General features: G+C 41.0%; 1 protein-coding gene across 1 annotated transcript; it reads right to left on the bottom strand.

The window, feature by feature from the left end:
* Nucleotides 1–7,878: 7,878 nt before the first annotated feature.
* Nucleotides 7,879–10,122, bottom strand: LOC144464347 (uncharacterized). The gene is made up of 2 exons (XM_078171080.1): nucleotides 9,965–10,122; nucleotides 7,879–9,046 (listed from the first exon to the last, which is right to left on the bottom strand). The coding sequence occupies exons 1-2, from the start codon at nucleotides 10,115–10,117 to the stop codon at nucleotides 8,195–8,197; spliced, it is 1,005 nt and encodes a 334-aa protein (XP_078027206.1). The 5' UTR covers nucleotides 10,118–10,122; the 3' UTR covers nucleotides 7,879–8,194.
* Between the last annotated feature and the right edge of the window lie 5,688 nt (nucleotides 10,123–15,810).

Genomic DNA, 15,810 nt, shown 5'->3' on the forward strand with positions numbered 1-15,810 from the left:
TTTGTGATCGTGTGTAAGTTTTTTCAAACCCTTTTTGCTTTCTCTCTTCCACTGACTGTTAGCGGATGTTTTGGTGTAAACTTTCTCTGTCATCAGAGTTGGTTTGAATATTCCTTTGTGAAGTTTTTGTTGTTTCATTCAGCTCTGAATGGCGGTGCGTGGTGTCTCCGGGTTGGAGAAGCTGACTCGCTGTCATGCTGTCAAACTTTCTCCGGGTGCTGGTGTTTCAGTAGAGGAGTGTAGTTTGGCTGTGGGTGCCGTTGTTGGCTATGGCAGTGTTAAATCTGCCTCTCGTATGAATAGCGCTGTTGTTATTTTTGTTGACAGCATTGAAAAAGCTCATCAGCTGATTGAGAGTGGAGTCGTGATCCAGGGATCACTGACTCCGGTTTTTTCTTTGGTTAACCCCGCTAAAAAAGTTGTTATTTCAAATGTGCTCCCTTTTCTGAGGAATGAAGTGATAGCGAAGGAGTTAGCCCGGCATGGGCAGCTAGTGTCCCCGATAAAAATGATCCCCCTCGGGTGTAAGTCACCACACCTGAAGCACGTCATGTCTTTCAGAAGACAAGTCTTTATGATTCTGAAAGACAATGAGCAGCTGAATTTAGCTTTCGTTTTTCGTATCGATGACTTTGATTATACTGTTCATGTCACGTCTGATGCTCTGAAATGTTTTGGTTGTGGGGCAGAGGGACACTTGGTCTGCTCGTGCCCGGAGAAAATGAATCACCGTCAGGGCGCTGCGTCAGCGGCGGAGCCGGCTGGCACAGCGGACGCGCAGGACGCAGGACGCACTGACGCACAGAGGGCTGCATACACTGATACTCACGGGGCCACACAGAAAACATGCAGGATAAGACACAGAAAACACAGAAGGACACAGAAAACAACATACAAGACACGCAAAATAACAGCTCACATAATGCTGATGCACAGAACAACATCCAGATGAACACAGACAGGGGTGAAAGTGGGGCAGGAAATGATGAAAATGATTCCAATGATGAAATGTTTGATGATGCTGATGATGTTCAGAGTCAGCAGGATGGAAAAGAACAGACTGGTCACACTGCAACCAGAGTGGCTGAGTCTGTTCTAGATGAAGAATCTGTGTTGGATGATGAGCTGCTGAAACTTGCTGTTAAAAGGAAAAGTTCAGAAACTAAAGAGAGCAGCGCTAAAACTACTAAAGTGTCTAAAACAGAACTGCAGTGTTCCTCCTCCCAGTTAGAGGAGAATACACAGAGTACACTGCAGAGTGATGATGATGATGATGATAATGATGAGAGCATGCAGGATGAAATCCAGAGTGGCTACTCTTTCCAGAGAGTTCGAACCTTCCTGACTCAAACCAAAGGCAGTAGGGGTGTTAAAGTGGAGGATCATTTTCCTGATTTGCAGCTCTTTTATGATTCTGTCCGTTTTTATATGAAAAACACCAGAAACCTCGGGCAGCCTTCTTTCACTGATCCTGAAATCTTCCGGCTGAGGAAATTTCTGGTTAAAGTTCGGGACCAGATAGCTAGTGATGACTAAGAGCTTTCTGTGGTCCCTCTTCCTTTCTCTGTGCTGGTTAGGATTCAGCTTGATAATTATTATGTGTGAGATAAAGCTGGGCTCCTTAAACATTAACGGTGCCAGAGAAGACACTAAAAGAGCTTCTCTTTTTACTCTGATTGAGAGTAAAAACTTAAATGTCACCTTCCTGCAGGAGACACACAGTTCTCTTGATAATGAGTCTGACTGGAAGAGGGAATGGGGTGGGGAGGTTATTCTCAGCCATAAAAGTAACACTAGTGGAGGAGTGGGAATCATCTTCTCTGCAGATTTCTTACCTTCTTCCTTCTCTGTAGAAGAAGTTGTTCCTGGTCGACTGTTAAAGCTCACAGCCGAATTTGAAAAAGTCAAAATTGTATTTATAAATGTCTATGCTCCGAGTTTGAGCTCAGAGAGAATATTGTTTTTAGGTGTGTTAAAAGATGTTCTCAGTAACTGTAGCAGTGAAGAGTACCTGTTTCTGGGGGGAGACTTCAACTGTACTGAAGACCCTGTTCTAGACAGGAACCATCCAGAGCCCCACGCTGCTTCTAGGAGCTGTCTCTCTAAAATGATTGAAGATTTTGAACTTTGTGATGTTTGGAGATTTTTCCATAAACACCAGCGGCAGTATACCTGGTCTCACTGTAAAGATAATATGTTATCTTTAGCCAGACTTGATCGGGTGTATAGCTTTGAGCATCATGTTAGTGTATTTAAAGGTAGTTGCATTAATCCAGTAGGTATATCAGACCATGCTCTGGTTCAGTGCTCTATCTTAATTAAGAATATCAAATGTAAAAGTGCTTACTGGCATTTTAACAGCATCTTGTTGTCTGATAATATTTTTAAGAATGTGTTCAGGTCTTTTTGGAGTAACCACAGACTAACTAAACATGAGTACAGCTCCTTACAGCAGTGGTGGGACGTGGGCAAGGTCAAAATCAAACAGCTTTGCCTACAGTACACTCTCAATGTCACAAAGGACATGGCCAGATCTATGAGAGCTCTGGAGAGAGAAGTGGTGGAGCTGCAGGGTTTAGCAGACTCCACAGGAGATCGAGAATGGATTCAAGTTCTCAAAAGTAAAAAATCAGCTCTGTCTGACCTGCTGGGTATCTCTGCTCAGGGTGCACTTATTAGATCACGTTTTCAGGACGTTGTAAAGATGGATGCTCCCTCTCACTTCTTCTTCAGTCTTGAGTGTAAGAATGGTCAGAGGAGGCTGATTCACTCCCTCAGGTCTGACACTGGGCAGCTGCTGCAGGAGTCAGCGGACATTCGGCAGTGTGCTGTTGGTTTTTATGAGAACCTCTATAAGACAGAGTTCCAGGAGGACCCTGAGGTGGCTCAGTCCTTCTATGAAGGCCTTCCTCAGGTCTCTGAGGAGGACAACGCTGAGTTGGAGGCACAGCTCTCTGCTCAGGAGCTGCAGGAGGCCCTGCAGAGCCTGCATAGCAGGAAGGCTCCTGGGATAGACGGCCTCCCTGCAGACTTTTATAAAGTTTTCTGGCCTGTTATTGGTGATGATCTGTTATTTGTTCTCAGAGACAGTCTGAGTAAAGGGGGCTCCCTCTGAGCTGTAGGAGGGCTGTCCTCACCCTCCTCCCTAAGAAAGGAGACCTGCAGGACATCAAGAACTGGCGTCCTGTGTCCTTACTGTGCACAGACTACAAACTTCTATCCAAAGTGTTAGCCACTAGACTGAGGAAGGTGATGGAGCATGTCATCCATATAGACCAGACCTACTGTGTACCCAGCAGGTTGATAACTGACAACATCGCTCTAATTCGGGACATTTTGGACCTCTCTGGTTCTTTGGGCAGTGAGCTTGGTCTGATTTCTCTGGATCAAGAAAAGGCTTTTGACCGGGTTGAACACCAGTACTTGTGGCAGACGCTGCAGGCATTTGGGTTCAGCTCTGGTCTCATAGCCCAGATTCAGGTCTTGTACAGTGGCATTGAGAGTGTACTGAAGGTTAACGGTGGTCTGAGTGCTCCTTTTAAGGTTCAGAGGGGTGTTAGGCAGGGCTGTTCTCTGTCAGGTATGCTGTACTCTCTGGCCATAGAGCCGTTCCTGCACAAACTAAGGTTACAGTTGTCTGGTTTCTCTTTTCCTGGATCTGTGAATAGTGTTAAATTGTCAGCTTATGCTGATGATCTTATTTGTATTGTTAAAAACCAGCATGATGTTAATGTTTTAAATGAAACTGTGTGTCATTTTGGTAAACTGTCCTCTGCCAAAGTGAACTGGGGGAAAAGTGAAGCCTTAGCCGTGGGTAAAGGACTGATTACTAGGCTGGTTTTACCTGGAGGCCTGGTGTGGAGGAGAGGAGGGTTTACCTAGGAGATGAGACCTTCCTGTCTAAAAACTGGGACAATGTCCTGGAGAAAGTTGAGGGTCGACTTAAAAAGTGGAAATGGATACTATCCAAGCTGTCTTTTAGAGGTCGAGTCCTGATTATTAATAATTTGGTGTCTTCTATGTTGTGGCACCGGCTGGCGTGTGTGGACCCTCCTCAGAACTTGCTGTCCCGAGTGCAAGCATGTTTGGTGGACTTCTTCTGGGACCGCCTGCACTGGGCCCCACAGAGCGTCCTCTTTCTGCCCAAGGAGGAGGGAGGACAAGGACTTGTCCACCTGGCGAGCAGAGGAGCTGCCTTCAGGCTCCAGTTCGTTCAAAGACTCCTAACTGGACCAGGTCCACCGGGACCTGGTCTGGAGGCCCGTTGCTTGTGCGTTACTGAAACTCTGTGGAGGGCTGCGTTTGGCAGAGTCCTGGTTTCTCATGGACCTGAGTGGATTTAAACTGGATTATTTCCCCACCTTTTACAAGGGACTGTTTAAAGTGTGGGGACTGTTCAGGAAGGAGAGGCTGAAGGACTGTGGCTCTTTGTTCTGGCTTCTTAAAGAACCAGTCGTGTACGGGACGCGTCTGCAGTGTGCGGCGGGGCCGTCCCTGCTTCAGAGACTCTGTGAGGCTCACATCTTCACTCTGGGCCAGCTGATGGAGGTGTGTGGCCCTGATTTGGACAGTGCTGCTGCTCTGGTCTGGGGATCAGGTCTGTCAGGGTGGCCAGCCTCCTGCTGAGAGGCTGGAAACAGCAGCTCAGTCCTAAAGAGTGGTGCCTGACTGCTGTCTTTAATCATGGACTGTTACAGCCTGATGGCTCTGACTCTTTCCCCCAGGTGAACATTGTTCCAGAGTTTAAATGTGATGTTGGTTTTCTGCTCAAACTGAATCCAGGTGTTGACTATAAACTGAGTTCTATGGTAGGTAAAACAATGTATTATTTATGTGTCAAGGTGTTAAACCAGAACAAACTTAAAGATCGAGTAGACACTCCATGGAGAGCTCATTTAAACCTGACGGAGGCTCAGAGGCCTGAGTGGAGAGCACTGTACAAACCACCGTTAACTAGAAGGGCTGGGGATTTACAGTGGAGGCTTCTACATGGTATTGTCGCTGTTCATTCTTTTGTTTCTGTGATAAATCCAAATGTTGTTGACACCTGTCCCTTCTGCTCACAGAGAGAAACAGTCTTTCATTGCTTCTTAGAGTGCAGCAGACTGGTTTCTCTGTTCCAGTTTCTGGTCCAGGTGTTTGCTTTGTTTGGAGAGGTTTTCTCTCATCAAATGTTCATCCTGGGTTACAGATACAGCAGGAAAAACAGGACAAAATGTCAACTGTTTAACTTCCTGCTGGGTCAGGCAAAAATGTCTATTTATCTCAGCAGGAGAAACAAACTTGAGAGTTCCTCGGATGTTGATGCAAAGATCATTTTTGTTCGCATGATAAAGGTCAGACTAAAGACTGATTTCTGTTTCTTTAAACTGACAAACAGTGTGGAGGATTTCACAGACATGTGGGCTCTGGAAACAGTTCTGTGCTCTGTGAAGAATGGTGATCTCGTGTTTGGTCAGATTTTGAATTGAAAACATTTTTATTGTCAACACTCAGACATGAGATGTCTGTTTTCATCATGTTGAACTTTTATTGAGAAAATAAAAGTGGTCTCTCTCTCTCTTTCTCTCTCTCTCTCTCTCTGTCTCTGTCTCTCTCTCTCTCTCTGTCTCTGTCTCTCTCTCTCTCTCTCTGTCTCTCTCTCTCTGTCTCTGTCTCTCTCTCTGTCTCTCTCTATTTTCAATAAGCTTTATTGGCATGACTGTAGATTAACAATATTGCCAAAGACATTAAAAATTTACAAATAAAGTACAATAATAAAAGTAAGTCAGAAAACTATATATATAAAAAAAAAAGATTAAATATATGATATATAATACAAAATACACCAATCTACAATACAATACACCAATATATAATATAGAAAAAAAAATGAATAAAGAAAAATGTAGGTTGTGAGTTACAAGGACTGTAAATATAGACAGGTGTGTCAGGTGTTGTGATGGTTGTCCCTCAGGCTGTGGCATAACCTGACATATTTTGCTGCTGCTAAGCTGCTGACTCTGTTCTCTCCAAGGATGTGTTGCATTTTAGTTTGATCAGGCAGAGAATCAAAGTCAGTGACTTTATGTTTTATTTTTGAGAGGAAGTCGGCTCTGATGTGTTCATACTTGCTGCAGTGCAACAGGAAGTGTGTCTCTGTCTCCGCTTGTCTGTGTGGACAGAGCTCACACAACCTGTCCTCTCTGGGCAGCCAGGTCTGCCTGTGTCTGCCCGTCTCTATGGCCAAGCTGTGGTCACTGAGTCTGTACATGGTCAAAGTCTTCCTCAGTTTCTCATCAGTCACGGTGCTCAGATATTCTGCCACCGTGTACTGTCTGTTTAGAGCCAAATAACACTGAAGTTTGCTTTGCGTTTTTGTGGTCGATGTCCAATAGTTAATGTAATGTTCTTTTTGTTTCTCTATAATTTGGTGGGTCCAGATTGTGTGAGGGCTGTCCTGAGGTCTTGTGCTGTTAGAGGAGCTGAGCCTCAGGACCAGCTGGCTGAGGGGGCTCTTCTCCATGTTCTCCTCTTGGCATTGCAGAGCTTTTTAGTGGTAGGAGTTGGGGTCACTTGTTTTAAGGTGTTTATAAAATTTGATGGCTCTTTTTTGAATTCTAATTAAAAGGGGGAATTGGCCTAGCTCAGCTCGGCACCCGTTGTTGGGGGTGTTCCTGTGCACTCTGAGGATGCTCTTGCAAATCTCTGTATGCAGGATTTCGATGGGGTGTTTGTCCCATTTTTCAAAATCTTGATTTGCAAGAGGACCCCACACCTCACTACCATACAGAATAATTGGTTCAATTATAGATTTGAATATTTTGAGCCAGATTCTAATGGGTATATTAATGTTTGAAGATTTCTTTATAGCATAGAAAGCCCTTCTTCCCTTCTCTCTGAGATCATCAACAGCCAGGTTAAAGTTTCCCGTGGACGTGATGTGTAGTCCTAAGTATGTGTAGTCGTGTGTGTGCTCCACCTCATGAGAGCTCTCTCTCTCTCTCTCTCTCTCTCTCTCTCTCTCTCTCTCTCTCTCTCTGTCTCATTGTGTCATATGGATTACTGTTAATTTATTATGCTGATCTGTTCTGTACGACATCTATTGCACGTCTGTCCGTCCTGGAAGAGGGATCCCTCCTCAGTTGCTCTTCCTGAGCTTTCTACCGTTTTTTCCCTGTTAAAGGGTTTTTTGGGAAGTTTTTCCTGATCAGCTGTGAGGGTCATAAGGACAGAGGGATGTCGTATGCTGTAAAGCCCTGTGAGGCAAATTGTGATTTGTGATATTGGGCTTTATAAATAAAACTGATTGACTGATTGATTGATTTCTTACATATAGCTCCTTTAAAGTCAGTGACTACTTTGATCAGTTCTCCAGCGACAAACAGTTCAGGATTGATATCCGATGTCGAGCTTGCTTTTGTAAAATACATACAAACTGTTTTCTTAACATTAAGACACAGTTGAGACTCATTGAGCCAGTCGTTGACCTTTTTCATTTTTATTTTATTATCATTGTTATCTTTCAGCACTGTAAAGCATCTTAGAGTGTCCTGAAAACCACTACATAAATCTGATATATTATTATTTTATTTATTTATTATTATCATTATTATTATTATTGTTATTATTATTATTATGTTGCTGCAGGAACATGTCGTACTTGGGCTAAATCATGTCAAACCTGTTTCCATCCATGAGGTGATCAGAATATTAGGAACCCCTCCATGGCTGTGAGCTCAGTGCTCAGTGTTCCTAGCAAGACATCATATTATTACTATTATAATAATAATAATAATAATTATTATTATTATTATTATATTTTCAGCACTTGAAAAGCTCAGTAACCATTTCCTGTTTGGATGTGAAACTTTAAAGCAAAATCAGACTCAGTTCAGATGCAAATGAGATTTTATTGAGAAAAGAATAATCATCTGAAATTGATTGTGTTGAAGTGATGAACAGTAATCGATCAATAGGCCTCTGATAGTTTCAGGTTATCAGTTACATCATCAGCTCTGTGACATCACACTGATTTCATTCATTAAATCAAACATAGACGTGATGATCAACATTCATGAATCGTTCTGATACTTTGACAGATTTCATCACATCATAAAGAGACAGAGAATCTAACAACAAATGATAATTTGAACTCCAGCTGTCTCTCCCCGAGGGTAGGTGGCCGTGCCCAGCTCTGTTACCACGACAACTCTCAGCAATAAAAACACAGGAATGCGACACCTTTGCCGAGGTTCTTGTCAATGACCTTGACCCCTGCCTCCTCGTACGGGACCACAGCTGCAGAATCGAGGATCATGGCCAGGTCCCTGATGCGGTCGTCTCTCTTGTACCACAGGTAGGTGGAGTTGGCTGCACTGTCATCGCTCAGCTTCACGCTCACTAGGTCGTAGTGTTGGCTTTTAAAGCGCTGGTACTCTTCTTCGTTGGTGGAGATCTGCAGATCTTTGAGGGCCTGTTGGGCGTCCGTGGTCTGAAGGTACCACATGAAGATGTAAGCTCCTCCCACTCCTCTGTCCATACGGATGTAACCCTTCTGGAAGTAGTCTGCATCTGCACCGAAGTTATCGGTGACGGTGACGTCACAGATATAAGTTGGTATTTCTCTCTTCATCCATAGGTAGACCCTGTTCCCTCCAGTCTTCAGGGTCAGATCACAGGCCAGTCTCTCAAAGCCCTGCCCAAACATCTGGGCTTCCTCCTTCGGGTTGTTGGTGACGCTGAGCTCCACAATGGGAATGTCAGACTTAAGGTGACCTCTATAGAACCACAGGTTGATGTAGTCTCCACCTCCAGGGTTCAGGTTTTTGTCGATCTTGTTGTATCCCTCGGAGATCAGGCCGGGCTGCATGTCCTGCATGTATGTGAGCTGGATCCTGGTGATGGCTTCGCTGCCCATCTTGAACCAAATGTAGCTTCGGTTCGGCCCGACCCCCTGACTCACGTCAACTTTGATTTTGGTGAAGCCTTGTTTTAAGAGCTGCTGCTCCTGGGAGTCACTGAGGGAAACTTCCAATCCTGAGATGTACGATGACATTTTGTTTTCCTGCATCAAAGGAAGTGAAAAGTCATCAGCGTCACTTCAAAATAAAAGCAGCTTACATGATATGTTGTGTTTGTTCAGAGTCAGTGAACATTTAACAACTAACTCGGCCGTACTGCATGTCACTAACTCGGCTTCTTCTTCAACATATTGTACCACAGTAGCCAGAACTATAACTATAATATTATTACTTTCAATAATGTTGTTGTAAGCTACTGTCATTACCTGCATCTCTCTCTCTCTCTCTCTCTCTCTCTCTGTCTCTCTCTCTCTCTCTGTCTCTCTCTCTCTCTGTCTCTCTCTCTCTCTCTCTCTCTCTGTCTCTCTCTCTCTCTCTCTCTCTCTCTCTCTCTCTCTCTCTGTCTCTCTCTCTCTCTCTCTGTCTCTCTCTCTCTCTGTCTCTCTCTCTCTGTCTCTCTCTCTCTCTCTCTCTCTGTCTCATTGTGTCATACGGATTACTGTTAATTTATTATGCTGATCTGTTCTGTACGACATCTATTGCACGTCTGTCCGTCCTGGAAGAGGGATCCCTCCTCAGTTGCTCTTCCTGAGGTTTCTACCGTTTTTTTTTCCCCGTTAAAGGGTTTTTTTGGGGAGTTTTTCCTGATCAGCTGTGAGGGTCATAAGGACAGAGGGATGTCGTATGCTGTAAAGCCCTGTGAGGCAAATTGTGATTTGTGATATTGGGCTTTATAAATAAAATTGATTGATTGACAAAAGAAGACTTAGATTTGTAGTCTGACTGACGTAAAGAAATCTGATGAACTAAAAAGTTAATAAATTAAAACCATCGACAGATGAATCAGTGTTTAAATCCTTCATTGGTTCCTTCTCTGGATGTGTAATTTCATTTTGGTATCAGCAGACTTTTCCCAAATTATCTGTAAATGAAAACATGAAGTAAATATCAGACATACTTACGTGTGTGCAGGTGGTGAGTGTTCTGTCGTATGAAGCCTCCAGAGCTGCTGAGTTCTGTTCGTACAGAGTCAGATGCCTTTTATAGAGCTGAGAGACGCTCAGATTTACTGTGAAATCACCTGTGACGAGTGGTTTCCTCAGAAGGTCAGACATTAACAGAAAACCTCGTCCAAATATTGACTTGTTCTGTTTATCCGTGTTACTCAGACCTCATTTTTAGAGGCGTAACCTTTGAATTCCTGCCAGAAAAAAGACTGTTTGTTCTTTTGAGGCAATTTATGATGATCTCAGTCCTTCACTCAGACTCTCGGTGGGTCCAAAACAAACTGGACATGTTTCATATAACTTCAATATAACTTAGTGTTGTGTTCATTTACACTGCTGGAAAAACTAAGGGAGCTCTTAATGGTCACAGTCTGACAGGAAGTCAGTCAAACTTCAGGGAGATCAATCCAGTGATTGTGAATCAGTTTCAGCTGCTTTGGGTCAAATCAAAGAGACAAACAGGAAATGGTTTTACATGTGGTGTCCACAGACAGTTGCTCTCTCCTGATCCTTCCTGACTGATTCTTCTCTAGTTTGGTCTTCTGCTAGTGTCCTTGGCACTACTGGTAGCATGAGGCCGTACCTGCAGCCCAATCAGGTTGATACCAGATACCAGGAGACCGGCTGTTACACCAGGAGAGCTGGACAAGGCCGTAGAAGGGCATCAACCCAGCAGCAGGACCGCTATGTGCTCCTTTGTGTGAGGAGGAACAGGAGGAGCACTGCCAGAGCCCTACAACATGACCTCCAGCAGGCTACTGGTGTGCTTGTTTCTGACTACACTGTCAGAAACAGACTCCATGAGGGTGGCATGAGGGCCCCACGTCCTCTAGTGGGACCTGTGCTCACAGCCCAGCACCGTGCAGCTCCATCATTCACCAGAGAACACCAGAACTGGCAGGTCCACCACTGGCGCCCCGTTCTCTTCACAGATGAGAGCAGGTTCACACTGAGCACATGTGACAGGCGTGAAAGAGTCTGGAGACGGCGTGGTGAACGTTATGCTGCCTGTGACATCATCCAGCATGACCGGTTTGGTGGTGGGTCAGTGATGGTCTGGGGAGGCAGATCCTTGGAGGGTCACACAGACCTCCATGTCACAGCCAACAGTACCCTGACTGCTGTTAGGTACCAGGATGACATCCTCAGAGCGACTGTCAGATCTTACGCTGGTGCAGAGGGCCCTGGGTTCCTCCTGGCCAATCATCAGCCCTCAGTGGGTCGATGATTTTGGTTGTTACGTCATTTTGTTCTCAACTAATTATACAATGTTCATCAGTAAAGATTTTACACTTCATTTATCAACATCTGATGTGAGATCTTAGCGTTCCCTTCATCTTATTCGAGCTGTGTAGATCAGAGTCAGTTAATGTTGTTTAATTCATTATGAAAAAGTTCACCAGCTCCTTTTCTGGACTTTATTATATAGAGGTTTACTGACTTTGCCTACAAGGTCTTATTGGACAAATTTAAAAAAACATATAAACAGGTTTATACGGTTTTCAATCTGTCGACAGCTGACATGTCTCAGTATGTGCAGGCAGTGTTTAGTTGTATGACGTCACCTGAGCTGATAAATTCTGTTGTTCTTCCAGAGAATCAGCTGCTGATATAAGTCACCACCTGTACTTTCTCAAGAAAAGTCATTTATTAACCTGTGCATTTATATCCTTGTTTCTCAGAACTCTTTTATCATCCTTTGATTCCTGCCAGAGGATGTGACTGTTGGTTTGTTCCTGTGGGGCAGTTCGTCGTGTTCGGAGTCGTCTCCTCATGTTGTTTGGTGTTGGGTTCAGTGAAGGACAGGAGGTCAGTAAACATCAGATCCCACTGTTCAGGAAGATGTTACTTATAAAGTTACCTTCTGAATGATCTGAATCAAACACCTGGAGACTGTAGGTGTTTGTCACATGAACCTGATGCTGATGCCTTCAGGTGTTTTACTGTAATGAGACTTGATATAAACTGAATGAAGGTGTGTCAGTGAAGGTAACATCAGCCTCTCACATCCATGAACAACATGGAGGACACGTTCCTGTCTGCAGGTTGTATCATTATGGGACATTTTCTCTGTTTTCTGCTGTTACGTCCGACATTAGTTTATCCTGCGTCCAGCAGCAGCAGCTCTGAACCTAACAATCATAACACTGAACATACTGTGGGAAATTGATATTACAGTAGATTCATATTTAGGTCCCTCTATAACAGCTCCAACACATAGTGAACATGTTTTATCAGCTTCAGAACATTTCCTGATTAAATAAGAACGTTTTTTAAACATGATTTGAATTGATGTCAACAGTAGTGTAGTGACAGCGTTACTCCATCATAGCTCTAACAGGAAGTTACACCTCACAGCACAAATAATTTAATGGCAACAACTTGTTATCATTTATTAAAAATCTTGACATTCCTTACATCAGCAGACTATTTATTAAACGAATACTGTATTTATTAAAGTCATGATATAGTATGTCAGAGAAACTGTAAAAAAGGGTCACAATATAACATCACAAAATGTGATAAAAATTTATAAAAGGTCATATTATAGAATAGTATGTCAAAAAACTAGCAGCAATCTCAAAGTGCTACAGAGCAGGAAAAAAAGAAACATTATAGTACTGGTTGCCAAAAAACCTTAGTGAAAAACTTTGTATAAAAAACAAAGGTCATAGTATAGTATGTTAAAAAAAAGGTCATAGTATAGTATGTTAAAAAAAAAAGGTCATAGTATGGTATGTAAAAAGCCTATCATGTATTGTATAGTATTGTATATGAAAAAGGGCATAGTATTGTATATGAAAAAGGGCATAGTATAGTATGTTAAAAAAGGTCATAGTTTTGTATATGAAAAAGAGCATAGTATAGTATGTTAAAAAAGGTCATAGTGTAGGATATAACAGAAGGACATAGTATAGTATATTAAAAAAGGTCATAGTGTAGGATATAACAACAGGACATAGTATAGTATGTTAAAAAAGGTCATAGTGTAGGATATAACCAAAGGACATAGTATAGTATGTTAAAAAAGGTCATAGTATTGTATATGAAAAAGGTCATAGGTTAAGATATAACAACAGGACATAGTATAGTATGTTAAAAAAGGTCATAGTATTGTATATGAAAAAGGTCATAGTGTAGGATATAACAACAGGACATAGTATAGTATGTAAAAAAAAAGGTCATAGTATTGTATATGAAAAAGGTCATAGTGTAGGATATAACAACAGGACATAGTATAGTATGTAAAAAAAAAGGTCATAGTATTGTATATGAAAAAGGTCATAGTATAGAATATAACAAAAGGTCATAGTATAGTATGTTAAAAAAGGTCATGGTATTGTATATGAAAAAGGTCATAGTGTAGGATATAACAACAGGACATAGTATACTATGTTAAAAAAGGTCATAGTATTGTATATGAAAAAGGGCATAGTATAGTATGTTAAAAAAGGTCATAGTATTGTATATGAAAAAGGGCATAGTATAGTATGTTAAAAAAGGTCATATTATTGTATATGAAAAAGGGCATAGTGTAGGATATAACAACAGGACATAGTATAGTATGTTAAAAAAGGTCATAGTATTGTATATGAAAAAGGGCATAGTATAGTATGTTAAAAAAGTTCATAGTTTTGTATATGAAAAAGGGCATAGTGTAGGATATAACAACAGGACATAGTATAGTATGTTAAAAAAAGGTCATAGTGTAGGATATAACAAAAGGACATAGTATAGTATTTTAAAAAAGGTCATAGTGTAGGATATAACAAAAGGACATAGTATAGTATGTTAAAAAAGGTCATAGTATTGTATATGAAAAAGGACATAGTATAGTATGTTAAAAAAGGTTATAGTGTAGGATATAACAAAAGGACATAGTATAGTATGTTAAAAAAGGTCATAGTGTAGGATATAACAACAGGACATAGTATAGTATGTTAAAAAAGGTCATAGTGTAGGATATAACCAAAGGACATAGTATAGTATGTTAAAAAAGGTCATAGTATTGTATATGAAAAAGGTCATAGTGTAAGATATAACAACAGGACATAGTATAGTATGTTAAAAAAGGTCATAGTATTGTATATGAAAAAGGTCATAGTGTAGGATATAACAACAGGACATAGTATAGTATGTAAAAAAAAGGTCATAGTATTGTATATGAAAAAGGTCATAGTATAGAATATAACAAAAGGTCATAGTATAGTATGTTAAAAAAGGTCATAGTATTGTATATGAAAAAGGGCATAGTGTAGGATATAACAACAGGACATAGTATAGTATGTTAAAAAAGGTCATAGTATTGTATATGAAAAAGGGCATAGTATAGTATGTTAAAAAAAGGTCATAGTGTGGGATATAACAAAAGGACATAGTATAGTATGTTAAAAAAGGTCATAGTGTAGGATATAACAAAAGGACATAGTATAGTATGTTAAAAAAGGTCATAGTGTAGGATATAACCAAAGGACATAGTATAGTATGTTAAAAAAGGTCATAGTATTGTATATGAAAAAGGTCATAGTGTAGGATATAACAACAGGACATAGTATAGTATGTAAAAAAAAGGTCATAGTATTGTATATGAAAAAGGTCATAGTATAGAATATAACAAAAGGTCATAGTATAGTATGTTAAAAAAGGCCATAGTGTAGGATATAACAAAAGGACATAGTATAGTATGTAAAAAAAAGGTCATAGTATTGTATATGAAAAAGGTCATAGTGTAGGATATAACAAAAGGTCATAGTATAGAATATAACAAAAGGACATAGTATAGTATGTTAAAAAAGGTCATAGTGTAGGATATAACAAAAGGACATAGTATAGTATGTAAAAAAAAAGGTCATAGTATTGTATATTAAAAAGGTCATAGTGTAGGATATAACAAAAGGACATAGTATAGTATGTTAAAAAAGGTCATAGTGTAGGATATAACAAAAGGACATAGTATAGTATGTAAAAAAAAGGTCATAGTATTGTATATGAAAAAGGTCATAGTATAGAATATAACAAAAGGTCATAGTATAGTATGTTAAAAAAGGTCATAGTGTAGGATATAACAAAAGGACATAGTATAGTATGTAAAAAAAAAGGTCATAGTATTGTATATTAAAAAGGTCATAGTGTAGGATATAACAACAGGACATAGTATAGTATGTTAAAAAAGGTCATAGTGTAGGATATAACAAAAGGACATAGTATAGTATGTAAAAAAAAAGGTCATAGTATTGTATATGAAAAAGGTCATAGTGTAGGATATAACAAAAGGTCATAGTATAGTATGTAAAAAGTGTTATAGTGTAGTGTGATGATCCCTGTGTCATCCAGGGGTGTGTCTGCTGTGAGAGTTTGTCAGGCCTGTCTCTCCCAAGCTGCCTTGATTGCAACTCAGTGCACCTGGGCCAGGTGCACTGAAGGTGATTGAGAGGCCGTTTACACGTACACGGTGATTTTGATAAACGGAGTTATAGGCAGCCGACGTCACAGTATGCGCCGGAACTTGCGCCTGTGTAAAAAGTGCGACCTATGTTGCTATGGGGACAATGGATACATGGAAGGCTTGAGCTTCTCATTACGCTGCCACCTACAGGTTTGGCATGCTCTTGTGTATATATACACGGGTAAGTGTAAACGAAGATCTTTTTGAAAACGGAGACGGTGAAATGTCCGTTTATGAAAATAGCCGGCAACGTGTAAACGGCCTCTAAAGCTGTGCTCACTCATTCACTCACTCTCTGCTTCTCCCTACAGGCAACCACTCTGGTCTGGTTTAGTGATGTTTTAGTTTCTTTGCT

This window comes from Epinephelus lanceolatus, chromosome 9 (assembly GCF_041903045.1).
Source record: "Epinephelus lanceolatus isolate andai-2023 chromosome 9, ASM4190304v1, whole genome shotgun sequence".
Lineage (NCBI taxonomy): Eukaryota > Metazoa > Chordata > Actinopteri > Perciformes > Serranidae > Epinephelus > Epinephelus lanceolatus.